The sequence below is a fragment of the Parasteatoda tepidariorum genome, chromosome 9 (genome assembly GCF_043381705.1).
Source record: "Parasteatoda tepidariorum isolate YZ-2023 chromosome 9, CAS_Ptep_4.0, whole genome shotgun sequence".
Taxonomy (NCBI): Eukaryota; Metazoa; Arthropoda; class Arachnida; order Araneae; family Theridiidae; genus Parasteatoda; species Parasteatoda tepidariorum.
In genome coordinates, this window is record NC_092212.1 from 35243003 (window position 1) to 35270930 (window position 27928).

The following is a 27928-nucleotide window of genomic DNA, read 5'->3' on the forward strand; positions in this document are numbered from 1 at the left end:
AAGATGAAACCCTTTTTGCTTTTTTCCTTGCTTAAGTATTTTGACTTTATTTTTAATAAAGAATAAAACCCACCAATATATATTTAATAAATAAATGTTACATAGCATAGACATCTAAAGTTATCATACAGTTATAAGACAACAACCTTAGTCACCCAAGAAATGGATCAATAATCCTATTCTTCAAGCAAATGTCTAGTTTTAGGTAATGTGTAAGTTATTGTAATAATTAAGATAATTAAGAGCTCTGTTCTTTGAATTTTGAAATTTTAATATCGGTTGTTTTTATACTGAGTTAAATAATAATTTTGTATTTAGAAATCAGTGTTTTACTTGGTTATGAGGATCTATTTAAATGGTAACTCTAACTTAATATTTATGTCCTTATGTTTCAAAATTTTCAAAATTTTAATACGTTATAAACATTATTCCCTTGCTAAATAGCATTTCTTTATAAACATCATTTATTTGATGTTTTAATTTTAATTGTGAAAAATTTTGCACACATTTAACTCAGTTTACACCAATGATCTAGTTATCTCTCGTGTATTTTTTCCAGAAAGATAAATTTTTATATCTCAAATATTTCTCATTTGTTTTAAATTTATTTTGATATAACAAAGACATTTATTATTAGCATGAATGCAATCAAGATTTTAATTTGAAAATATGCATTTATTGTATTGCAAATTATGCTAAGTCCCAATCCTATTAGACATTTTTAAACAAGCAAAACGGGAATGGGTTACAGACATGTTTATCATTATAATTATTTTTTGTGAATAATTATTTTTACCCTTCCCAGACTTATTTCCAGTTTCTTTTTTTTAACAGAATTTTTTTTTTGGAAGTTGTACCAGTTTCCAATTGTGACACATGATGATAAAATGATAAATTTTTAAATAAATGCAAATTATGATTAAAAAACGTAAAATGATTTAAACAATACTTATACTATGACACTCATTTTTTCATTGCTCAATTTCTGTTAGTTTCCTCATGAAAATGATGGTTAAAAACTTGTGATTTCTTCAGAGTTATGTCATCATGACAAGTTCTCAAGGTCTGCTTACGATCCAAATTGAAAGACGAAAATTCAAAAGGTTATATAGCACAAATCTAATGCAAAAACACGATCTATTTTTCCCATCAGTCTATTTGGAATGTCTGATGGGACATATATGTCCCATCAGGTTCAAAATGGTAACCGAAAGTGCCGAGTAGGACTATAATGCTTAAAATTAAATTTTAAGTATGCGACAAATGATATATCCAACGCAAAGAAAACAAATTGTGATATATATTTAGTCCGATGCAAAACTAAATTAGTGACTTAATGGATAGTACTAAAACAAATTCATTAAATAAAGTAATATCTTTTGGGCCATGCAGGGTTGTGTGTCTCATATTTAACTAAGGATTGTAAATACCCTGTAGAGAAAAATGTTTGCAACTTTTTTGAAATGATTTTTTAAATTATGATTAGAAAGAGCCTTTAAACCTGAAGGTAAGTAAGCCTCAATTTTATGTAATATTAGTCTAAATTTTAGCATTGAGAAAAATAAACTAAAATACTAAGGTCAAAACTACCAGAGTATGACACATTTACCGCGTTTCTAATTCTATGGGAACACCAAATGACGCGGTAAATTTTACCCAAGCACTTTAATGGTGACTTAAGGTAAAATTATCAGCAAAATATGACTTTGTTACCATTCTAATAGGTAGAAAATTTGGTAAAATTCATTAATTTTATCATGATACCTTAAAGCAAGACATAAAAATCATTTGTTCGGTTAAGTTTAATTTTCTGAATCGTATTTTTACTAATAGTGTGATAATTTTTTTCTTCCCAATGAGCTGCACAATCGGTCTTGCCAATGAGCAGACCTAGTGCGTTCTCCAGAGGTGGTATCCACTCTTTCAGGACCACCACAATGGGTGAGATACCGTTGGTCATGTTAATTTGGACGTCTAGTTTCTTCCACACTAGATGGCAGCACCGAGACTCTATTTGGATGCTAAAGTGCACTAGGAATTTAATTTTGCCGGAAATGACAAGAGCCAATGAGGCACTCCAGGGATCTTTTACATGCCGCATAATTATACGAAATGGCCGCTGAGGATCTTCTGCATCCCGAAAATCCGGTGTCTGGGCCGGGGATCGAACCCGCAGACTTGGGCTCAGAAGGCCGACGACAAACCAACTGCGCCACCCAGCCACCTTATAGTGTGATAATAAGAACTATAATTTTGAAATCCAAAGATTCCGATAAACAGTTACTATATGAACGGAGAATTACCAAGTGAATGGTTTAAACACCGTATATTTTGGTTTTATTACAAAAATTATAGTTTTCTTTACCAGAAACGGCATTACAATACGTACACGGTAACTTCATCAGATTTTTTCATGCTGATAATAGTATTAAAACTAAATAAAAAAATTATTCTATTTCAACTGGCAAACATAAAGATAAAGCTTCTGCAAGGAGTTCAAAAGTTAATTTCATCATTTAAAACTAGTTTATTCTCATTCCAACCCCTCAAGTAGTTTAATCCTTTGTGCTTCTCAGTTGATACGTTTTGTTAAAACAAAACTGCCAATTTACTAGAACGTAGACCAAATAGCATGCTTTCAAATTTAAATTACTTCTAATTTATGTCGGTTCAGTACTCGGAACCTGAGAATTATTCAAACATTGAAATTCTCGGTTTTCAATTACATTAGAGACATTTCAGGAAGCAGAAATTCGTATAGGAATGGTTAGTATGCAAATGAATACTTCCCTAGGGATTACAGTAACAGGATTCGCCATGAAAATATTACCTCCTCTTAAAGATTTCATTCTTAATATGATTCTAGGTTGTAGTATTGCAGATGGATGGAGAAATTTCAATTGTCTTTGAGAATTGTGTGTCCTCACCATTTGAGAATCTTTTATCATAATACTGTAAGCATTACAAGTGGTACTTCAAGTGTGAAGACTACCGAAATTTTGAAGTAATTGAGAAAGGATTGGAGATTTTGTTACAGTTATGTTCACTGAATCACGGTGAAGCGGGATTCATCACGCACTCCACTTTAAATTTCTAAAAATAGCTATTTAGGTTTTTTTTTTCAAGAGTTATCCTTACTATTGTGTATTAATAACTATGTTTTTTATTATTTAGTAAAGTATTGCAGTCCAAAAAGTTAAAAGTTGTAATTTTTTTCTCTTCTATTTACGCGAGTTCCGTAATTGACCCAATCTTGCTATTCGTGAGAAAAAAAAATATTTTTCACATTTGTTTCGTATGAGGTCTGTTCTACTTTATTTGATGTAAGTTAGACTAGTATTCTGATTTCAGGTATAAGTTAGTTCATCTGCTTTTAAATCTGAATTTATATAATGGTCAATTCCGTGAAAAACTGACAAAAAAAACAATTTTTAAAGTTTAGTAAGAAAACATTTTATTGGTTTAAAGATAAAAAAAAATTAAAAATTTCATTGGAACAACAAACATTTCAGGGAATCAATAACATAATTGTGTAAAGATATTTTTTATAATTAACTCTGCTAGGCTACTTTAATAGAAAAATTACAGGTCTCATCATCACGCTTTCGATTTCTCGTATAATCTAAAAGTTAAAATAAATATTTTTTTATTCGTTTTTCATTGAAACAATATTTCATAATATGTTTAAAAATTACTTAAAGATTTGATAAAAAATATATTTTTGTGGTAACAGTAGATATTTAATATTAATGCAGTGTCATGTCTGTCGCAAGAGCTGTCATGTCTCTTTTTAATGTTTACGAATTTCTTATTGATGAAATACTTTTTAGCTTCATTTCTTCTTTTTCTGCAACAAAGTTAACTGTTAATTAAAGAAATAAATATAATTGACAAAATGAAAATAAGGTTTAAATTTGATATTCCTGTCCTATTCGTCGTAGTTGTCAGAATTATTATGACTCATATTTAGTTTTGAGGAATTGTAGAAAGAATTTGTTGAACTTTGAGAATTTGTAGAATATTAATCTAGTTTTTTTATTGGGACAGCAACAATTCCTATATGATTAGGTAAATGCTTAATTTAAACATTAAACCTTGTTATAGTATCATCTTATTTCAATTTCAAGCAAATTTTTCAAACTTGGGAGTATGTACCATCAGAAGTGAAAAACAAGTGGATATTTCGAGAACATAACAGATGGATATAGTTTGTCTAAGCTAAGAACTCCTCCTGCTACAAAGTCAGAAGCTATCTGGTGCTATGGAAACAAGAATGGTGCATTTTATGGAGGGTAGCTTCACTCTAGGNATACAAATATATATATATATATATATATATATATACATTTCACTCTAAACACGCAGATGAATGGAATGCGATTCCAAAATCATCCAAATGCAAAAGATGCAACTGATTTAACTTTAGAAAGTATGCATCCTATTAACTTTAGAACTACATTTAAAACAAATGCTATGAAGATCATATATTTTAATTTCAAAGAGAAGTTATTTTGAAGTAGATAGTAAGTGTTTTTCTAACGAAAATAAAACATTTCATGGTTCGTATACAAAAATAGAAAATTGGCAATTCCATATCAAGTATTTAATGCAAATTTTCAAAAAAGAAGTTAATAGAATTTAATTTAATGGCATGTCTTCTTGCATGTTTTTTGAAAAAAAGAACCAGCCAAAAGCTACTACAGCCCCGTATTTTAAAAATATTTATATATATAACAAGTTTTAATTATTGCATCTTTTTATGTTTGTTTTGAACATATACAGTTTGTTGCCTTTTCTGCATAATAAAAATTTTTTAGATGTAGTCTTTTGTAGTAGTTTTTAGATGTAGTATAACAAAAACCAAATACAGTTTAAAGTTTTACACGAGTCTTGCTTGTCACGCTAGTAAATTTTTTAAAAAGTACTTAAATTTTATAATTTTTATTATTTCATGTCTTTTTAATACATTTTCCTGTTTTTTTTTTGTTTTTTTATACTAAATTTTACACCATAATAAAGCATTTGGTCATATTGTTACGTCACTCAAAAATTATGTCATATTTTGACATGTCTGTCGCAACATCTTTTTATCTTATGAACCAAAGTGTTTCTCACCCAGGACAAATTTTTGCATTATTTCTGATTGGAAAGTATCTAATTTGCTACACTGCAATATTTGTTGAAGTATATTTATGTTTAATCTAAAAAATTGGCAAAAAAGTTGTCGCATGTCACGTCTGTCACATGGAATTTATCAAAACTAACTTGAGGTCTTCTCAAATGATTCTAAAAAACGAAACAAATGAATTTTTGACGCATTGTTTAAAACTGCTTCGAGTTCGTTTTTGTACTCAAAAATAACTATAGCTCTATCAGGTCCTTTTAAGAAATTGGTATCCAGAATTGAAATGAATGAATAAAAGAAAATACCAATTTTTCTGTACTAATGTTATGTACCACATATGCAAAGTACTAAAACAAAATACTGTGCAAAATATGTACCTTAATTTTTCTTTCCAGCCAGTTTACACTATTTCAGAATCGACATTAGTATTACAAATAAAACTATAAATATTTTTTGTACATTTCTGAAAAAAAATTCTGACTTGGAAATGGTTTTAAAAGATACGTATTCCATCAAAGACTTCATTTAACCAATTAGAAAAATTCTTTATAGAATAGAAGGAAAGTGATTAAATAATTACTCAGTCGTAACCAGGAAAACATGCATGCCAATAGTACAAACTATCCTCCTGATCATTCTGCCAAATGGTGCAAGGAGTTAGTAGCATTATATGCCGAAATAGCATTAAGATGACAAACGAGTGAAAGGCGTTCTTGTCAAATATATGAGACTTCCCGTTCCAATAAAAATTCATAAGGTTTCATTACAAAATATTTTTCAAAAACATCGAAAAGGCTCGAAATTTACTGAATCACTAAAAATTAGTGTTCAGTTTCTAAGAGTAAGAATAACTCAATTAATTTCTACCTTTTGCTGTGCTTCTCTAGTTCCAGCCAATTCGATGAGCTTCTTTCAATTGAAAGGGATTTTAATGTCACCTTTAACTGAATCAAATAACAGAAGTACTTAACACTTTTACCTGCGTGGAAGTCTTCGTCGCTTTCTATCTCTCGGATTTGTGGGTGGTGCGAATTATTTTTATTTTTGTTTGAGTCATTGGTTTAAAATAAGTGCCGCAGCAATTATATCCTGTTACACATCTATTAGGATTCTTTTCTAATTCAAATATATAGTAATTATTAATTACGAAGAACATTTAGGGTTAAAATTAGTAAATGGAGTTAAAAATACTAAACTGTAGCGCAATTAACATACCTGGTGTTCCCAAAATGACTGGTAATTGGAAAAGGAAATCAAGTAAAAATGGATGAAGACAGAAAGGCTTAACAAGTATAATTTTCATCCAATTTTATACAAGATTGCTCCTTTATTTCGAAATGTTTATGTCTTCAGCCTTAAATCGTACAAATTTATTATCTTTATATTTTTCCGACCCTTCTTGGGCGAGCGACTAGCGATGTTCTACTCTGTATTCCTGAAATGAACCCATTCTAAAAGACAAGGAAAAACTGGAATCAAAATTTAGAACAGATTTGCTTAAGACTTTTTAATTTAACTAATTCACAATCACTTTGCCCGGAGAGAAAAATTACGAAAATCGCTCACAGACCCATGATCCGACTACCTGGAGATATTTATGTCAGCACTGTGGTCGATGAGAGTTTAAATCAGAATTTGAATCATTGGGATTTGAACCTGGAAACCTCATATAAACTCATGTGATCTCCTGAGATGGTGATTCTATATGAGTTAACTATAAAACGATATTAATAATACTCCCATTAAAATATTACATGGGTGTCAGTCATTTTATCCTAAAATTGCTCCTCGTTGTTGCCGAAATGGGATTTCTGTTGACGAATTTTCTAAGCAATTTTAATACTCGAAGATAATGAATAGTATAATCGCCTCACCAGAATATGTTGCAACCCGTATAACTCTATCCGTTTTCACTTTTCTTTTATTTATTTTTAAATTCTCGGTTAGTTTTGAGGAACCTGGTAGTTGAATTTTGAAATGGATTTACTCACTCGGATTCATTGTTATGTATAATCTACTTTATCTGTAAGAGATAAACACAACTCACTATTACATTAAAATTAGAAAAATTATGAAGGTTTTCAAATCAACATTTCCATGTACGAAAGATAAAACTTTTTGCAATATTTCATAGTTTACTGCCTACGATTTTTTAAAAAGAATATTGTACTTACAAACAACTATATATTGCTTTGTTAAAATAAACGTACAACATTTATTTTCGAAAACTAGTGGAAATACCAATAAATGCCTTACTGTTTAGGTTCTTTATTTGATTGTTAATTTTACTTATTTATTTATGGTAAAAATATGCATCGCATTGTTAGGAAAATTAATAAAACAAATACCATTAAACATGATATAATTTTATAAGCCACAATAAAGAATTGAAAATAGTTTAATGAATGTTTTAGTTCCATGGTATGTTTATTATTTCCCAATAATTGCTATAAATCAGCATCCCTCTAATGATAGTTGTCTAATCTAGCAAGATGAAAATAATTACCAAATCCAAAAAGATTTTATCTAAAGTGCTTCAGCCCAAATATATTTTTTATATCCAATCCTTTTAGCATTGAAGTGATTTATTTCACTATTATCAGTGGAACTGTACTAGAAACCGCTTATCTAAAGGAATGTTACAAAAGAATGTTCTTGCAAAAAAGTGTTCTATTCTTTTTCTTATTCGGATGAACTTCAAGAAGAGGAAGCCTTTTCTTTTTTTGTTCCTTTTTCGACCGTAAAACACTCTCGAACTTTTCAAAAAGTATAGAAAAGAATAAATAAAATATATTTCATCGATTAGAACCTTTTTCGGAACTTTTATTCTGCAAACAATAAGGTTCAAAAGTTCTGTTTCAAGTTGACGTTTTCTGCCTTTCAGCCAGCCTGCATCCTGTCTGATAACTTTCACTTTCTTTATTCTTTTGAAACAAATTTTTAAACTTTTAATAGCTAATAGGAAAGCTATAAATAAAAAACTACATACTATAATCTACAAAAATTTCGTTCAATTATTTTTATTTTTATTTAGTTTGTAATTCAATTAATAGCGATTAATTTTTACACTTCAGGATTGCTGACTATTTAAGTTTTTATCCTAAATTTAACGTATATTCAAATTAACTTTTATTTTCCTTCATTCATTTGAAATAAATCTACATTTTTTTTTCTAACGATCGAATGGAATAATATAATTAAGACTTACCTGTTATAATCTACAATTATTTTGCTAAATAACTATCACTTTATTTAAAGTTCTTGTTATTTACACTTCGACTTAGTTTGTAATTCAATTAATAATGATTAATTTTTTCATTCCAGGATTGCTGACTATTTAAATTTTTATCTTAAATTTAACTTATATTTCAAATTAACCCTTATTTTTCTTCGTTCAATTGAAATTAATCTACATTTTTTCCTAATGATCGAATGGAATAATACAATTAAGACTGACCTGTTATAATCTTCAATTATTTCGTTAAAAAACTATCACCTCATTTAAAGTTTTTGTTTGTTATAAATCTGCAAATATAATTAAAAGATTTTATTCAGTCTACAAAGTATGGCTTAGAATGTCATCACTCACTAGTTAAATTTTATTTTAAAGTAACTGTTACTTTAATAATTTGATAAAATCTAAAATTTTTAAATTCAAATTAAATTTTCTTTCATGGAATCGGGTGTGGTTATAATTCTAGTAAATGATTCATGTTCTTATAATTCTATTTAAATAGATGGTTTTATTCCTGAGTCGATGGTTAGATTTCGGAAAATACATTACATTGAAATTGCTGATAATCATTTAATTTGAATTTCGAATTTAACTTATATTTTAATCTAGCTTTTGTATTCTTTTATTTATTTGACATATATCTTTTTTCTATAATCTATATCAATGTTTCTATAATCTAAAATTATAATCAATCTTTTTTTCTTTCGGCTATAACAGTTAAATAAAGTGACAGTTAAAAATTATCTTATTATAACCAATAGTTATTAAAATAAATAATTTTAATTGAAATGAGTTTTTAAGTAATTATAATTTTATTAGAATATGTAATTTTATTCATTCTAGAAAATGATGTAAAGGCAAAACTGACTGTCGAACTATAAGTTTTATTTTGATTTGTATAATTATTACACTTACACTATTATAATTTTTATGCTAAAATTATGTTAAAATAACTGACAGCTCTCTAACCATCCAATTAATCTCAAAGTTTATGGTTAAGAACATTTTTTTTCATTTAAGGTTTTGAAATCGTTTACAACTGGTACGGTAAAAAAACCAATGAACAAAGAAGTGTACGGTTTTTTGACGATTGACAATTAGCATAAAACATTAAAAGCGAAATATATTTATTCAATGAGGATAATAAAGCAAATTTATGGTGCTGTCTTTTGTGCGTGAATAAGAGCATTGTATTCTAACAGTCAAAGGGTCACAAATTGGGGAGTACATGACACTGGAAACTCTTCAGGTGTTGAAGAGAATGGAGGGAATACTGTGATGTCAACGCTAGGAATCGAACCCCGTTCTGTTGGTCATTGTGTTTAGCACTGTCGGCTGTAATATGTATCCATTTGCAAAGAACTATGTGGCTTCATAAGGTGGGTTTAGTTGATGCTACAGAATTCTGGTTGGCCATATTAGGTGAAAGCAGTAATAAACGGTTTTTCTAATAGTTAACAGTTTTAATACCATCTTATTTAAGGTTATTTTACTATTTTGTTGGAATATGGTAAAATAGCAATTAAATAAATTGTTACTAAACATTTTCTCCGAGAAATTTCTAACAGTGTATATTTGAAAGTAGTTTATGATATTTTTTGTGCAACCAGAGAATTAATCGACTGAAAAAAAATTTTGCATTTGTTTTCCTTTTCCAATTTCTTTTAAATTATTAGATAGTCAAGTCCATACGTTTCGTTTCATAATCGACCAGATTACACCATATAGTTTGATGTAACATATTCTAGCTTGCATTTAGTAAATTTTCGTGTAAATTATCTTGTTATCTAAAATGGCTGGTAAAGTTTGAAAAAAAAGTTTCTAATAATTTTTAAAGAAAGTATTTCTGAATTATGGGAAGTATCAGTTTACGTGTCGCTAATTGTACTTCCCTATTATAAACTCACTGTTCAAGCGCATTTGAAAGAGCTTCAATCACATATTCTTTTATTTAAAATATGTTAAATTCAATGTTATCTTATAATTATTGTAGATAATAGCATTTAAATAGAACTGGGGAAATGGCTGCTTTATGATAATTTACTAATTTAGTGATCAAATAGGTAGGTCAGAAAGTTAGACACGAAATGACAGCTGAATCTGGGCCCATTTCAAACCGTTTCTGACAATAATTATTAGTAATCATGAAATCACAATATATGCATGAATAAAAACCGACTTCAAATGAGTTTAACTGCCAGTTCATAATGGATAAGTGCCCATACCTGCGTACAATGATATTACCGGACTTGGAAATCTAGGCAATTCCAAATAATTCTTAGATTCTAACCGCTGAATTGAGTTTATTGTCAGATTTATATAACGATAGTCAAACTTAACAAAATATTTTCTTTCAAATGTAAACGAGTTACGCTGAAAAAAAAAGAGAAAAAAATGAATTAAATATCGTTGTGCACTTTAGTTGCATTACCCGTACAATCCATTTTCCCCTTAAATTATTGTACTGCTATTTTTACAGTAATACACATTTGATTTGAGTGATTCAATGATTTTACAGTACTTATTATTATAAAAATTACGATAAATCAGATAAACTGAAAAATTACGTTCCGTAACATGTTTCGGTAAAATGGATTTTACGGTAAAAAGTACAGACACTTTTGAGTGAGTGCCGGCCCTCAGGAGAGTGCCGGTACTTTTTGCAATAATTTGTTCGGTTAATTTTTGCAGTGTAAGATAGAAAGCCATAGTCAATTGCAGTTAATATTTAGGTTATTTTAAGGATATTCTCATTTTCTTCTTCTGATTTTTCATGTAAAGAATAAAATATTTTAACTCAAAGAACATATGTTATTTTTGTGCTGCCGCATAAAATTAAGTAGAACAACGGATAAGAATACAAAGGTATTGTTCTAATCGTAAGGAATTTTCTTATTTTTTTAAATTTCTTTTCCGAGTTGGTATAAAGTTTTCTTTCTCATTCTACCACATATTCTCCTTATTCTTACTTAGAAATGACATTACTTCGTTCCAATCTTGTTACCATTCCTCTTTGGTTTATTTCTTGTAGTATTCACACCATTTTCTCCTCATTTTGAGTTTTTTTTAATACAGTCGTTGCATTTTTATCATAGAACTACATAGTTAAAAATTCCGCATCAAGCTTCGTTAAAAAAACTTTCGCAAATTTCGCTTTCAAATTTACGGTACTCAGTGTGTTTTTTCAATTTTTATCGTAAAGTTATACGGAACAAAAAATCTAACGCGCCACAACTTCTTAATAGCATTTACAGTAAAATCAAATCAGAGTAATTAAATAAATAAATTAATATTTTTAAAATAATATTTACTGTAACATCTTCAAAATTACTGTAATTAAATAAATAAATTATTATTTTTACGGTGATATTTACTGTAAAATCACATCGTTATTATTTATTAAAGTGATTGTGGGAATAAAGTGATGTGGGAGTGAAGTGATGATGGGAGGATTACAAAGTAGACCTCTGTAATTAAATAAACAATGCTTTAAAATTACAGTATAAAATGAATTTCACTATAAAATTTGTTTTACCGATGCTGCACGATGCCCGTAATTTTATCCAAAAGCTTTTACACAGCAAATACTTCTGGATTTGTCTTTTATTTAATGCATTTTAGTTTTTTTATGCAGTTTTGCTACTTTATTTGCAAATTGATTTATTTATTATTGAGATAAATATAAATTTAAAAGTTAGGAATATAGAATAATAATAATTGACCTAAATGTCCTTGTATCGAATTAGATTAACAGTTTAAAATAGAATAGAATAGCAATTAAAAACAATTAGAATCTCAGTGAACAATTGGATTAACACATTTAAATTTATAGGTAGGAATATAGAATGACAATACTAATTGAATAACTAATTGAATCATGCGTTTTTTAATAGAAACTTATATTCGTAAATTGACAATTAACACACTTTATAAATTGGATTTTGAAATTAATAATCTTCCACATCCAAATAAGCAAAATTATGCGCAAGTTGGGCAATTATGGGGGGGACTTAGTATGGTAGTAGACTTGTTTGGGACTTAGTAGGTATGTATGGGACTTAGTGTTATATGCAATTATGGGATATAGAATAACAATTTGCTAATTGAATCATACGTTCTTTAATCGAACCATACGTTCGTAAATAGACAATTAACACACTTTATAAATTGGATTTTAAAATTAACAATTTTCCACATCCAAATAAGCAAAGTAAATAAATAATGTAATTGTATAAGAAAACTCTGTAGTAGATAGTATAGTAATCCGTATTTGAAAAATGTAGTCATTTTACGCTTGAGAAGGAGGAAAAAGGATGAAACGTCTTTGAAACATCATGCGTGTTCTTTAAAACATTGAGTTGTTTTTAAGCCACTTTTTCGGGGGAGGGAGTAGAAAAGTGTGTTAAACGATCAGATTTCCAGTGTTAATCAAAGTGCATACACGGCAGAAAAAAAGAGGTGAAAGGGAATATTCCACTGGTGTCAGAAGAGCTGAGAATCTCGCAATTATTTGAAGTAGAAGAACCTTCCTTAGAAAAAAACAGAGTATCAAGCAATATTATGGATTTAAAATGTTTATACACGAGAGAAAAAGAAATAAGAAAAAAAGCACATCTCCTAGTCACCATGGAGTCATTGATTTTGCCTTCGTCTACTGACGACATAAATTTTAAGGAAAAACTAGAATATCCTAAAATATTAGAATCTATAAATATTCAATAAGTACTAACTGCAAACATGAAAGTAAACAAAGGGGTAAGGGGGGAAGGCATTTCTCCTGGTTAAAATAGAGGCGTGAATCCCGTATTTATTAGAAGAAAATCTTCGGTAAGAAAAAGCATAATATCAGGCAATATTATAGGTTTTCATTGTGTATTAAAGTGTATACATGAGAAAAATTTGTAAAAAATTAATAAATGAAGGAATTGACACCATGGGAATGTGAATTTGGTACCCTGTAAAAAAGTCCGGATCAAATTACGGTAAAACGTACCGGTATTGAGATCGGTGAGTACTTCCTAATGTAATATGCATTTCTCCCGGAACATGTTAGGGCTCAAAAATTCTGATTTTTACAAATAAAGTTACCGAAAATCACTGAATCACTCTAATTAAATAAACATTACTGTAAAAACTACGATGTAATATTATAGGATGAAAACAGATTTTACGAATTACATCCAAAGTGCCGGTATTTTATACCGTAGTTTGATTCGGAATTTTGTACAGTGCATTTATTTGAAGAGGATAAACCTTCCGCAAGGAAATGCAGCATAGCAAACAATACCATTGCTATTTAATGCATATCAAGGTGTACAAGATAAAACTAAAAAAAAACTTAACACTCATTTTACAAATAATGTTCTCGTTTCTGGAAAATAAGGTGAAAGCGAACAACAAAATCGTGTTACATACCATTTTTATTAATAGCATATACTTAAGTGGGATCATCAGTTTCTTTCTAAACGAAGGTTGGTGACAGTAAGCCGCCGTAAAGGGCAATTATAATGTTGTAACTGGCGCTTGATTTATGAACGACTTTAACAAAAGTTTTATATTTTAACCCAGTATTTTATGTCAAAATGGCGAAAGTTTGACACTTCATAAAACCGTACTTGTCAACTAAGCCTTTCTTTTATGAATTACACGTTATAATAGGTGATGTTACACCGGGTTTCGTCTTAAATTTAAAGCGAGTTCACTTTATAACTACTGAAAATTTATTTCAAATATATAGCATAAAAGATTTTATGACAATGTTGACTATCTTTTTACTGAGCAGCTTAATAATTTCTGTGCTTTACATTTTAAGTTGTATCTTGAACTATGCATTGAGCTTAAACTCTTTGTTAGGTGTATATTTAAATCATAACATTTAACTTATTTTGTATGAAAAATGTAAAAAACAGATTAGTTCATTTATTATAATGATTCAAATCATGGTAATGTATATATTCACTGTATTAACTTTGATTAATATTTTTTTCTTAAAAATCAGAGAATTTTTTCTGAATTTACTTGATAGAGTAATTTCAATGCTTTTTTATGTTATTTTAGATTGAAATATTGAAAATATTGTCTTTATCAATTTATGTACAGTGTGCAAAAGGAAAAAAAACAATGAATAAGCGGACCACTGACAAAAGGATACATAACTTTTGATCTTATATAATAATAATAAGTGATAGCTGTAATAGGATAATATAATAATGATAGTGGATAGCAAAAATATAGGGGATAGCCTGGGAAAAATAATTCCAATAGTTTGGTAAGGCGAGTGGTCCAAAGTTTAGACCCCTAAATGCTAATTTTTCTTTTTCTGTATTTCACCATGTCTGAACAATTTTTTAAGTTGACTGAAAGAATTTTGCATATATTTATAAAATTCGTTTATCCAAAGATAACGCCATGCAAATAAAATAATTTATTAAATATTTATTATTTTATTTAATGCTATTTGAAAAATTATGAATTGCATGATATACAATTTTTACATTATTTTAAAGAATATAATTTTACACGGCAAAATGATTGAAACATTTGAGAGTAATCAGTTAAATAGCTCCGGAGAATCGAATTTTAAAATGCAGTCTTTTTTCCAGATTGCGGATACCCCCTATATTTTTAGGATACAAAATCCAAATCCTTCATAAAAAAGAGAAGGTTTTTTTTTGATAGAGAAAGTACGTTTTTGTATGTGATTTCGTAACTTAAACTATCTTCTGCGCTAGTTAGCATATTTGAGATCAAGCACTCGAACCATTAAGGAGAATTATTAGAACGTGAAGATGATCATTGGATAAAAAGTTAATCATAATTATTCGTTTATTATTATTTTTTTGCTCACAGTTCAATTTAGCATATCTGAAAGACACTGCTTATGATTTGAACTTCGATTTTTATCTAAAATCAAGTGTGTTCTAAGAACAGTGTGTAAGTCCAGATGAAAAAGTCGGTTTTTTTTATCCGAATTGGTTGACGAAACTTAATACTTGCAAGCAAATAACACCCCAAAATATCTTTCTTTAAGCAATACGCATTTATTTTCACTGTCTTAAAAAGTTTAGTTAAAGTATGTTTAAATATATAAGCATAGTTTCGGTAATTTTTGAACTTTCATGTCTATAAGGAAAAGAAACAGCAAATAGATATATTTTTACGAAGTATTTTTACTATCACTTTTACAACCAAACAGAATTTCCTCAAATTGCTTTTAAAAATGTCTATTTTAGAACGACGGTATCGATTTTTCTTTTTCTTTGACGAGCAAGTTTCCTAAAGTTAATATTTGTCAGTCAAATTTGAGAAAGATCATTTCAAGATTGAGATCGAATTGCAATTAACTTACTTTTTCCAGTCCCACATTGTCTACATTCCAAGAAATGACAGGAATCCCTAAATATCCTGTGAGTTGAAGTAGATACTGAACAGAAGCCGCATTCAGGCCATAAACCTCCGAGTTCGTTAAATAAATTATCGTTATAACGTTCTGCTCCAGAAGAACACTACAAAGAGTTGTAAGAATTTCAAGCGGACTCGCCGACAGTGGCATCATTAGCCAAGGACCTTGAGCTATTCTGGAATGCTTAGTGAAGTTGAAGTTGTAGTACTTGTTTTCATTCAAGTTCTTTGTGGCATCCAGCATTCTTTTGAAATACATTCTCTGAAAAGTTGTGAGGGATGTCTTTGGTAAAATAGCTCCTAAGTGGACTTCTGATATTTTAGAATTGCTAAGTTTCCATTCATGAGTTCTTCTGTTTTCAGAATAAGGACAAATTGCCAGAAGTATAATCACAAAAAGCATTGTTTTCAATTTATATTTAAAACTAACTCTATGTAACACTTGAGAACATTGATGAAATAGCGTTTCTCCATTCATGGTAAATTATTGAAGAGACAAGATAACACACAAAAATTTATATTTGTCAGCAATTGTGTTGAGATGACATTAATGTATTGATTACACTGAGATATATATTCGTTAGCAATTAGCTGCCATGAAGGGTCAGAGTTCACTGAACTGGAAAGAGATTATTGCGATATATGTGATAACATTGTTCTTAAAAATCAAACACAGATAAACTTTTCTTTCAAATGAATAACACCAGAGTCTCACTAAAAATCATTTACCAAAAATAATGAGTTGCTGTTTGATGCTATATACATTTAACCAATAGCTACTGCATCGTAATTCATCAACATTAACGCTTCTTATAGAATCTTCTGGGCTATTTGGGCTTAAAATTAGAGTTTATAGTTTTATGGTTGCTTCTGTGGTTCCTCGTGTAAATCTTTACAAATTATAATGCAATATTTAACAATCATAAGAAAATACTTTTCTACCATGGAGTATTTATCAATACAAAAAGCATCAGTCTAAAAAATTGTTCTTGACGTATGCGTACATTTCAGCTCTGTCATTTCTTATTACTTTCGCCTAATTATTCAAATTTCATCACACATTTGCTTGCGTATTTTTTAAAAGAATGTTTCTTTCTTCTAATTATTATTATCAGTAAAACTCAGTTATATGAATTTAAATTTTCTTTAATTAAACAATATAAGAAAAAAGCTATTATTCTCCGAATCCAAAAGAACCGTTTTCAAAATAAAAATCACAAATTTTTGAAGCAAAGAATTTATGATGGCTGTGTACTGGAATCGAAAACATTTCTTTAACTTTCTTTAATAACAACTTGGTTTACTTGTTTTCAATCATCATTGTTTTAATTGGTGTTTTTGCTTTTTCATATATATATTATCATTAACTTTGTGTGAAGTGTCTTTTGCTTCATATGTTCTCTGTAATAAAAAAGAACACATGTTAAGAATATAAAATGCATAAAAGTATATCTAAATTTATTGATATATATAAAAAGAATAAAATTTCAATCACAAAAAAGACAGATTAAAAAAAAAATGATAAACAGATTTTACTATTTTATTGGTGGTTATTATTTAATTTTCATTTTTTTTGCAACTATTAGGTTTTTTTAAGCAATATTCCCATAAAATTTCACGTCATTTTGTTTCGAAAATTTATTGATTCATAACGCAAAAATGCATGCAAGGCGAAAAAAATCAAATCCATCGAAATGTAATAATAATATAAAATATATACTTAAATATTTATTTAGATAAATTTTGTTGTTTGTTACAAGACTTTGTAAACACCAAGAGAAAACATTCCCGAACATGAAAATACTACAATGGAAATTGTTTTTGAAATCCTGATTTAAATTGAAATTTCAAATATAAAATCCATACTAAAATTTGCCTAAACCAAAAGAATTGACAATACCAAATTTTTTAAAATTTTAAAACAGTGTCCATAAACCTGTAAAAACTATATAATAAGTATATTAATTTGTTCTTAACCATATTAATCTGGTCGAGAAATTTTTGCAGCGTATGAAGTACAGAAAATACGTACAGTCATATGTCTGTAGGTATTTTTTTTAAAGATATTTAAAAAAATCCGTAAAATAGGAAATAAAAGTAAAGTTTAAATAAACTCTCATTTAGTGCATTAATCTAAGACGTTAATGATAATAGACCAATAATTCAAGTTTTTTTTTAACATAAGCTTAATGAAAAAGGCACAAAAATACCTGAAAATGCAAAAAATATAAACAAATAAGCTTTTCGTTATAAAAATTGCTTTACACATTTTCTCATAGAATTAACTTGCAGAAAACTGACTTTCGATTCTGACTGATGCAATGCTGCAATCCGATGCTCATTGAGTTAAAAAAAATTTTAGAAAGTAAAAAAAAATACAGTAGTCAAACCTCCTCTACGGTTACAGCCACTAAATTTATCTTACAGTGACAGTAATGCTAAATGACAGCTAGTAATGTTAAAAAAACAACCATTTGCATGATGTCACAAATTCAAATTGATCATAATATTTTAAATGCATCATAATCTTTATATAATAATCCTTTTTTGAGACACATGAAAAGCCATACAACTTAATTCATGTATTTCTTCTTTTAAAATCGTCTTCAATGTATGCTATATTTACGTAAATTAGGTCCTTTTAACTTAAAATTAGGGGGAATGAAAGGTCACAAACAATTTCTTGAGTGGATTAGCTAGCTTATTTGAATAAAATCGTATTGAGCCTAAGGTCCATTTATGCTGTTAATAGTTTCCTTAATTGGTATTTTTTATAAATATTATTTATAAGGAGTTGCAAATTTATATAATTCAATCAATGCTTTTTATATTAAAAATAAAATATAGCGTAGCCTTTATTGGATTTTCACATTTGAGCTTCTGAAACTTAAATATTTTTTTTAAAAAGAAAAAAAAGTAAAAGAATACTTTTGTCAAGTTTCATTAACTTCATAGTTGATCACCAGAGTCATGAATAAAACATAAACAATATTTCGCCGAAGATAGAATGCCTGACTTCTGTTATCAAGTGCCTATACTATAAATTTTCTGTTCATATGTAAATGTGATTGTATTATATATTTATATATGCATTTGCAAAACTTGTCTTCCTTCCGTGTATAGTACTTTTGAAAAAAAAATTGAAAAACATATCTTGGGTTTCTCAAGTAAAAGATAACATATTTTACAATTAATTTATCTTACATAACCTTCGAACTTATTCCCATAATCTTGTCTTTTAAGTGTGGAAATGCTTTTTAGTAAAGTATCCCTGATAAATATGTCATTTTCCTTTGTGAAACGTAAATAAAAATCATCGCAAAAATTGCTCATGCGCAATTGAGTGGTTGTACTGTGTGCAAGTCAATTCCTTTAACCGACTGCTGCTGAAAAAAAATGCCAATATAACATTAGATATTATATCGAAATGATTAAAAAATTTCCCTCTTAAAATAATATTGATCATAACTATCGTCTTATTCTTCGATAATGAAGGGATATCTTTAAATTAAACATTTTATTTCAACATGCATTTGAAATGCTTATGCGAATAAATAATCGAAGTACCTAACCCTAGGGATTAACTGTTTCTTCGTCTAAGATAATTAGAAGATTATCTTGGATAAATAGTAACTAAAGAACGGAAAATATTTAACTTTGCTTTCATAACGGTAAAATTTTTTTGACGGGACAATGTGCCCAAATCTTAGCCAGAAAATGTGATCAAAATATCGGGAAATTAACATTTATGTTACTGTTACGACATCAACTAGCGAATATGAAATTTAAGAGTAAGATAAATATTTTTGAATAAAATTTTATATTTAAAAATTACATTAACGTATCAATTTTTAAAGCGTGCATAATCAAGGTTATGAGTTTGGAATTCCTTTAAATAATATATAATATTCAAGGATAAAAATATTTCTCAGTAGATAGTACTTCAATAACAATAGGTAATGGATCGTTTTATTTTATAACATCGTCTACTATTGAATGAAAGATTTGGAAGACAAATATCGAAAATAAAACTAGAAAATATTATCTGCAATTTTCAGCGATATCTTGTTCGTGTTTGGCACATAAACTCGCTTATTTAGTTGGAATTCCAATAGATATCATGACATATTTAGCTGTAGAAAGCGTTGCAGTGAAAATAAATTATGCATATTGCATAGCTGTATTTCATATTGTTATGATCCTATCTACTGGCAAACCCAAAATTTGAAGAACATTAAAAAAAAATTCTGTATGTAAGAAGATAAATTTTTGAGAATACTTCATAACTCAATTTAGTTTTTTAAAGCTAATATGAGTCAGGTTATTTATTTCAAGTTCTGCAAATGAAAAAAAATTATAAAAATATTAATATAGAAAGGGTATATTTTCCATGGAATGCGCGAGCTAAATAATTTTAACCGAATATTTTTTTGAATTTAGATGATAAAGGGTTTATAGTGGACGTTTACAAATTCTATTACAGCTAAAGAATAGTTTTAAATTTTAGGTCGCTGTTCAAAATCGATTTATATGCTAAATATTAAACGTTTTGAGTAAAAAAAAAGTTGAAAGAGCTGTTTTTGAGAGCAGACAATTAAGCTAGGGCTGTTAAAGATCAAAATGATATGGGAAGCTTGGAAGAACTTAATATCGGACAATTATGGGTTGTCGATCCTTCTCGAGTTACGACCTTAATGATCCACTTACTTCCTTAATCTACATACTTTGCAGAAGAATTGCGGTCATCGATTTTTTATACAGAAGCGCATGAAGAGGAAGTTTGTTGTTGAATGTGAAGTTATGTTGATGGAAGAAATATATTTAATATAGCTTGCCATAGAAGTTGTGAAGTTAATGGTGATGTTTTTCCTATAATGTATTTTATGAACTATTTTACATTGTGAAAGTATGTATAAGAGAGAACTAAACTTCAGTATGGAATTTATAGATTTATACATTTCATATTTTGTTAGAAAATATCTGGATACGGAATATAGTTTAACTTCATTCAGTTTTAAAAATAGTTGCTCTTTTTATCATAATTTAAGTAGTTAAAAATCTTTTATAGCAAAATAATATTTACATGATTACTAGTAAATTCTATTACTAGTAAATCATATAAAATATAAACTTTTTAATGATCTATTCCTGTAAATCGTTTACTTTAAAACCTGTGATGTTAAATTACTGTGATGTAATAACAATTACATCAGTATATCTTGTGATGTAATGGTGTGAAATCTTTCATGTAATATCGATCCAAATATGGTGTTGACGAAAAACAAAAAATTGTGTAAAGAAACACTTTTTTAAGGCTCATGCCAAAATAATGCCAAAGGATTTGAATATCCTCTAAAGATTGTTTACATTTTAATACAAGTTGGCTTATTTTAGTAAATATTCCCGCTATAATATACATCAACCAAAACAAAATATCCCCGTTAAAATAATTTACACATGTTTTTAGTAGTGTAATATTATGTTATCTCTGTGCTGCTCTCATGTTTCATTTACAAATTCATTTTGATTTGAAAATTAATGCAAATGAATGAATTTTCTGAATGAATGATTTAATTCTAAATGCGTGATTTAATTCTATTCTTAATGAATAATTTTTACTTTATGTTGCATCGCAATGATACATTTATTGATGCTTATGTGCATCTTCTTTTTTGCTATAATTATAAATTTTATTGCTACTGAATGTAAAAATGATGGCTTTTATTTCAAATAGTGTGAGAGAACACCTCTGGTGCAGAAGAACACTCAGTGGAGCAACAATTTGATGTAAAGTAGTTGACACCACAATGTCTAAATTTACTATTTTTTTCTAATATCATTTGCAATAATCTATTTTTTTTAAATAACAGACGGATTTATATTACAAAATAGTGATTTTTTCCAACAATTTTTGGGGGTTTCTGTTTAATGTTATTATATATATTTTATTAAATTCTATATAATCGAGTGTTGCTGTAAACATTTGAAAATTGGCCGACCGGCCTGTGTAGGGGGCAGGGAACTGTCGCTGCATCAGAAAGGTTCTGGGTTCGAATCCCGGGAAGGGCATGGACGTTTCTTTCTCTCTATATGTGTTCTATGTCCTTTCTCCTTTGTGTTTGAATGTGACCCGCCCTATAAACGGGTTGTGGTAGTGTGACGTGGGCAACGTTGCTCCACAGTCGTGGCTTGGCCGCAGGTGCCCACTGGGTAACGAAAAGAGAGTTAGCAGTTCTGGCACTTTCTGTGGCCAATGGACAATAGTTCCAAGTGCTGACCATTAAAAAAAATAAAACAACGCATTTGAAAATTGTTAAACGTGTATTTTCTTTTTTGTAAAGGGAATAGATGGGTTTCGGAAAAAGTGGTTTATAAGGAAGGGGATTTTTTTTTGTTAATTCGATTTGTCACTTGTTTTGTTCTAAAAATATCCAAACTAATAGTGTCTTTCTTTATTTGTTATTTTTAATATCTTTCTATTTTCGTATTTCTAAGTTATTTTGACCAAGATCTGTGTTTTATGTAGTTGGAAAAAATTACATGGATTGTTTTACGAAAAACTCTTATTGAAAGTGAACATACAAACTGAAAATGAAGTGATTAAAACCTTAAATCCTTTAAACATCATTTTGTTTTAAATTTTTATTTGTAGCACGTTGCCAAAATTTGGAGATTTCTGAGCCACTTAGGAAACCAGATGAGTTATTTCTCCCAAATATTTCATAAACACTATGATGGTACAAATACAAGATATGATATATTTTCATATGTTGTGTATTTTACATGATAAGAATGTACAAGAAAATATACAAAGTCAAATGGCTGAAATGTTGTTGTTGTTGTTACAGGCCATTAAGGCAAGGGGACGAGATTGTTCCCGTTTTCCAATGGCTCCATTTATGGACAAGAGTTCGACTTCTGCCACCCCCATACTTCAAATCCGTTTATGGGCAGACTCATTCATTCATCCACAGATCATAATTTTGACCTGAATAAGAAAGCGATCAATCTACGATTCAGTACCCCAGAGGTATAATTTGTTATGGGATGACTTTTTTACTCAACAGATTTAACGTGCAGCAGTCACCGTTTACTATACTTTTTCGGACTATTTTGGGGAGTCTTAGCCCAGCTGGATTAAAACTCCCGTTCTCACGAAAGCGATTCTAGCACCCTGCCAACCAGGCTATCTTAGCCCACATGACTGAAATGGAATAGCAATTCAAAACATACATGAAAAAACGCGGTGTATTAAATGATATTTGGAGTAACTAGATTGGGTGCAAATCATTGCTTATGTGTAAGAAAAATAAAAAATATCATTATACATTTTTTCATTTACACTATATTTCTGCACAAAGTACATATTTACGAATGATACTGCTACAAGAGTAGTTCAAAGTGCTTAAAAGATATGTTTAGACTAACGCTTTGTATTGATACTGCTTAGAATAGCAATCCATCTCTAAAATACAACAGTATTATTATCTTGTTCCCGTTGTGTGTCGGGATTGCGTTAGCATCCCCATGCTTTTGTGTGTTTCGTATATTTGTATGCCCGCTTAGGCTTTTAATTTTGGCCTAATTATTTTGAAGCATATTTATATAATGTACGTTACACATGTTAATTTATTACATTTTAGAGTATAAAAAGGAATATTCGGCGCAAATGACCTATATTACATTCTTCTTCCTGAAATGGACAAAAATGCACTAAAAATACAATATGCATTACAATAGCTTCAAAGGTAAGTTTAATAGCAATCCTTCTCTAAAATACAACCGTATTATTTACTTGTTCCCGTTGTGTGTCGGGACTGCGTTAGCGTCCCCGTGCTCTTTTGTGTTTCGTATATTTGTATGCCCGCTTAGGCTTTTAATTTTGGCCTAATTATTTTGAAGCATATTTATATAGTGTACGTTACACTTGCCAAGGCCTGGACTATATGGTTAAGGGTTTTCATAACCTAGGTACATGCTCAGGGCTTGGAGGAAAGAAAGAAAAAGTGTACGTTACACATGTTAATTTATTGCATTTTAGAGTATAAAAAGGAATATTCGGCGCAAATGACCAATATTACATTTTTCTTCCTAAAATGGACAAAAATGCACTTAAAATACAATATGGATTACAATAGTTTCAAAGGTAAGTTTAACAGCGATCCTTCTCTAAAATACAACCGTATTATTTGCTTGTTCCCGTTGTGTGTCGGGACTCGTTAGCTTCCCCATGCTCTTTTATGTTTTGTATATTTGTGTGCCCGCTTAGGCTTTTAATTTTGGCAACATTATTTTGAAGCATAACTATATAGTGTAAGTTACACACGTTAATTTATTGCATTTTAGAGTATAAAAAGGAATATTCTGTGCAAATGAACTATATTATATTTCTCTTCCTAAAATAGACAAAATTGCACTAAAAATACAATATAAATTACAATAATAAGTTTAAATCACCCAAGTAGCACAATCGGTACGGAAAGTTTCTGGGGTAAATTCCTGTGGTGCCATTAGCTTATCTATTTTCGCGTTGACCTAGAGCCAACCCATGTTCTATAACATCTGATGTTATGATCTAAGACGCTTAATTTTTGACACTTGATCCCATTCAGGTGGATATTAAACGCAAGATTACGTAGAAAAATCTGTAACTGCTCATTCATGTTCATTAAGTTTTTAAGAACTTACTAAGAAGAGTGATGGCATAAATTATGTCCCAAAAAATTAAAACTAAATTGTTTTGTAAGTTCAAAACCAGTCTCCAGGGTTATTTTAGTCCGTATCAATTAAAAGTGACATAAGAATTTCTCATTAATTGCTTCCCTCTTTTGGATTTGTTCCAAGATTTGCGTATTGTCTTGTCATGAAAGAATGAGTAATCGATAGGAAAAGTTTCTGGCTGCTGAATATAGTTAAAATTCTGTAAGTAAGACAGTTGTAATTCTAAAAGAATAATGGATGCAGTTAATGCAATGATATATATTACGAAGTCTATTGGTTGTTTATCTTGGTTGTATATGATATCTTAATGTCGATTGGAAAATTTTCCCGTCGCTGAATATCATTTAAATTTTGTAAGACACTTGTAATTCTAAAAGAAAAATGAAGGTAGTAAATGCAATGATGTTCATTATGATGTCGATTGGTTGTATATATTATTGGTTGTACATATTATTGGTTGTATATATTATTGGTTGTATATATTATTGGCTGTATATATTATTTGTTGTATATATTATTGATAGAATATAATATTGGTTGTATATCTTATTGGTTGTATATATTATTGGTTGTATATATTATTTGTAGTAAATATTATTGATTGTATATATTATTAGTTGCATATGATATCGTAATGTCGATCGGAAAACTTTCTCGCTGCTGAATATCATTTAAATTCTGTAAGACACTTGTAATTCTAAAATAAAAATGAAGGTAGTAAATACAATAATGTTTATTATGATGTTGATTGGTTGTATATATTATTGGTTGTAGATAGTATTGGTTGTATATATTATTGGTTGTATATATTATTGGTGGTATATATTATTGGTTGAATATATTATTAGTTGCATATATATTATTTGTTGTATATATTATTGGTTGTATATATTTATAATTGCATATGATATCTTACTGTCGATTGGAAAACTTTCTGGCCACTGAATATCATTTAAATTCTGTAAGACAGTTGTAATTATAAAAGAAAACTGAAGGTAGTCAATGCAACGATGTTTATTATGATGTCGATTGGTTGTATATTTCGGTTGTATAGGATTTCTTAATGTCGAATGAAAAAGTTTAACCTGTTAAAGATGGTTCGGAGTTGGATATCTTTAACAGGTTAAAACTAGGTCAAACGAAAACCAGTTGGTTTAAGTCCAAAAAATCTCCAATATTTCCCAATCTTTAATCTGTTGAAGTAGTCTAAGCGATCTCCCGTGGAAAAATCTGAAAAAACTCTTCAGACCTTCAATTTCCCTTTAAAAGGCTTACCAATTCTAGTTGGTTCAAGACAGAAAGAAATACCTGACTTATACGCAACACATTATTATTCAGGCAAAATCCCTTTACCTAAAAATAGTAACATGAGTGTTAGGAAGCTAGACTTAGCTATGGAACTTAACTTAAGAAAAAAAAAGTATAAAATAAAAAAATATCAGCATCGGGAAATGTAAAAGTGGATAGCATAAGAAGAGTGTACTAGACTATAGAACTATGCCAGGGAAGGATTTATTTTATCCATTTTCTAAGAATATATTTAAGTTTTATCAACATATGTAACGTAAAATCATGCAATAAGATTTCTAACCTTATCCTAACAATCCTAACTTAACACATAATTTGCACAGTTTCATAACTCTTTTAATTAAATTTAAAATCTGTTTAATTTAAAATAAAAAAAACATTATGAAAAATATGTGTTGTAATAAGAACTTTAATTGAAGAAACTTTAATTGAGAAAATTAATAATTTAAATACCGATTATTTTGGTTATATTATAGATTTTTTTACCAGAAATATTATTACCATACAATAAGATAGTTTTATGAGAATTTCTTTTCGTGTGCTTATTAAAATAATCGAATAATGCTCAATAATGTTGGAAAATGTAGTTTTATTGCAACTCTATAGATTATAACAGATAACATTTTATCCCTCCTGGTTTCGAGCTTCATTTTTATAACGTTTATATTAATAGCTCATTTACATAATTAGAACGTAAGTGGCCGAGTTTTGGTTCAAAAGTAACAAAAATTTATTGCACTTATGTGTTAAAAATGTATTCGTATTAAAATTTCGTAGGCCATAACGTGCATCGCAAGCTCATTTCAAGTTTCATTTTCATAAAGCATGTTCCCTTAATACATTTACCTATGAGTAGTTAACTTTTTTTAAAAATTGAAAAAACTGAAAAAGTTTTTCTAGACAAAATAGGCCTTTATCTAAATTAGGAAAGCCATTAAGGCACTGAGGGTGTGATTGCTCTTGTTTTCCAATAGCATCATATACGACTAGGAATTTGACTTCTGCCACACCTATACGTCACAGTCATTTATTGGGTGGGCCCATCCATACATCCACATTTACTTCACGGGGAGTCTTTGGCTGGCTGGATTCGTACTCCCGTTCCCACAAACGTGAACCCAGAGCCCTGCTAACCAGGCTTTCTCGATCAATCAATTTTGCAAAATTACTAACTCATTTAAACCGAATGATGCTGATTAATAAATTTGATTAAACAAACGAAGTTTTCTTGTTATAATTTCCAAGTCATGTTTTTAAAAATAAAGGTACATTTTTAACTAGCATACCATAATGAGAAAAATTCCTAACTTACAAAACATTATATTTTTAAAACTGCATCGTTAGCAAAGACTATTTTTCTGCAATTAAGAAACCAATTTGTAAAATAATGAGGTAATTTTAAAAGAGACAAAAGGTTCATTTTCAAAAGTGTTTCTTTTATTCTAACAAATATATTTCAAGCCAAAGGCAGTTTTAAAAAAATAAAGAAAAGTTCAAGAATATTCATTGCTTCAGAAATAATTCAGTCTGAAATCTTCTCTCTCTCGTTAATATCATGCGAATAAACTAGAATCTAGTTAGAAAAAGCAAGAAAAGTTTCAGCAAGTGAAATAAAACTACCAAAGCACTTTGTGAAACAAATAGAAAGAAAAATGCATCCCGACTCGAATAAGTATAAATTTCGAACTTTTCATCAGTCTAAATTAGAAGAGGTACGCTTAGAGAGTTGATTTCAATTTATTCTGTTTTCACTTTCTTTTATTCTTCTCTTAAAAATTCCTTTTTCCGTTTTTATGACCTGTTTTGGGAGCATGATATGCCTAAAAAGTAGAAAGAAAATTAATTTTGGCATATGGTGTATTTTGAAATACGTGTTTTGTACTTTACGTTTCCTGCTATAAATTTTCATTAAATTTCCCTACAGATCTTATGGCTGTTTTTTTTCAGGGCTTCAAAAGTTATAAATTACTTGGGAGCTTAAGTTCTGAAAGTGAAAAAAATATTAAAACGTTATGAAACTTTTTTTTTAAAAAAGTTTGTTTGAGTAACTGCATCATTATAAAAAAATAAATAAAAATGTGCCAAGTAACAATTGGATCAAGATTAATAATTTAATCAATTCATAGAGTTTAAAGTTT

General features: G+C 28.9%; 1 protein-coding gene across 1 annotated transcript in view; it reads right to left on the minus strand.

Annotated features, from left to right (window-relative positions):
* The window catches only part of LOC107445025 (glutamate receptor ionotropic, NMDA 2B), a 236863-nt gene that overhangs the window by 118293 nt on the left and 90642 nt on the right, over positions 1–27928 (minus strand). Inside the window, exon 3 of the mRNA XM_043047036.2 lies at positions 15709–17162. Coding sequence (XP_042902970.2) covers positions 15709–16239 — 531 coding nt within the window. The 5' untranslated portion in view covers positions 16240–17162. The remainder of the gene's footprint in view (positions 1–15708; positions 17163–27928) is intronic.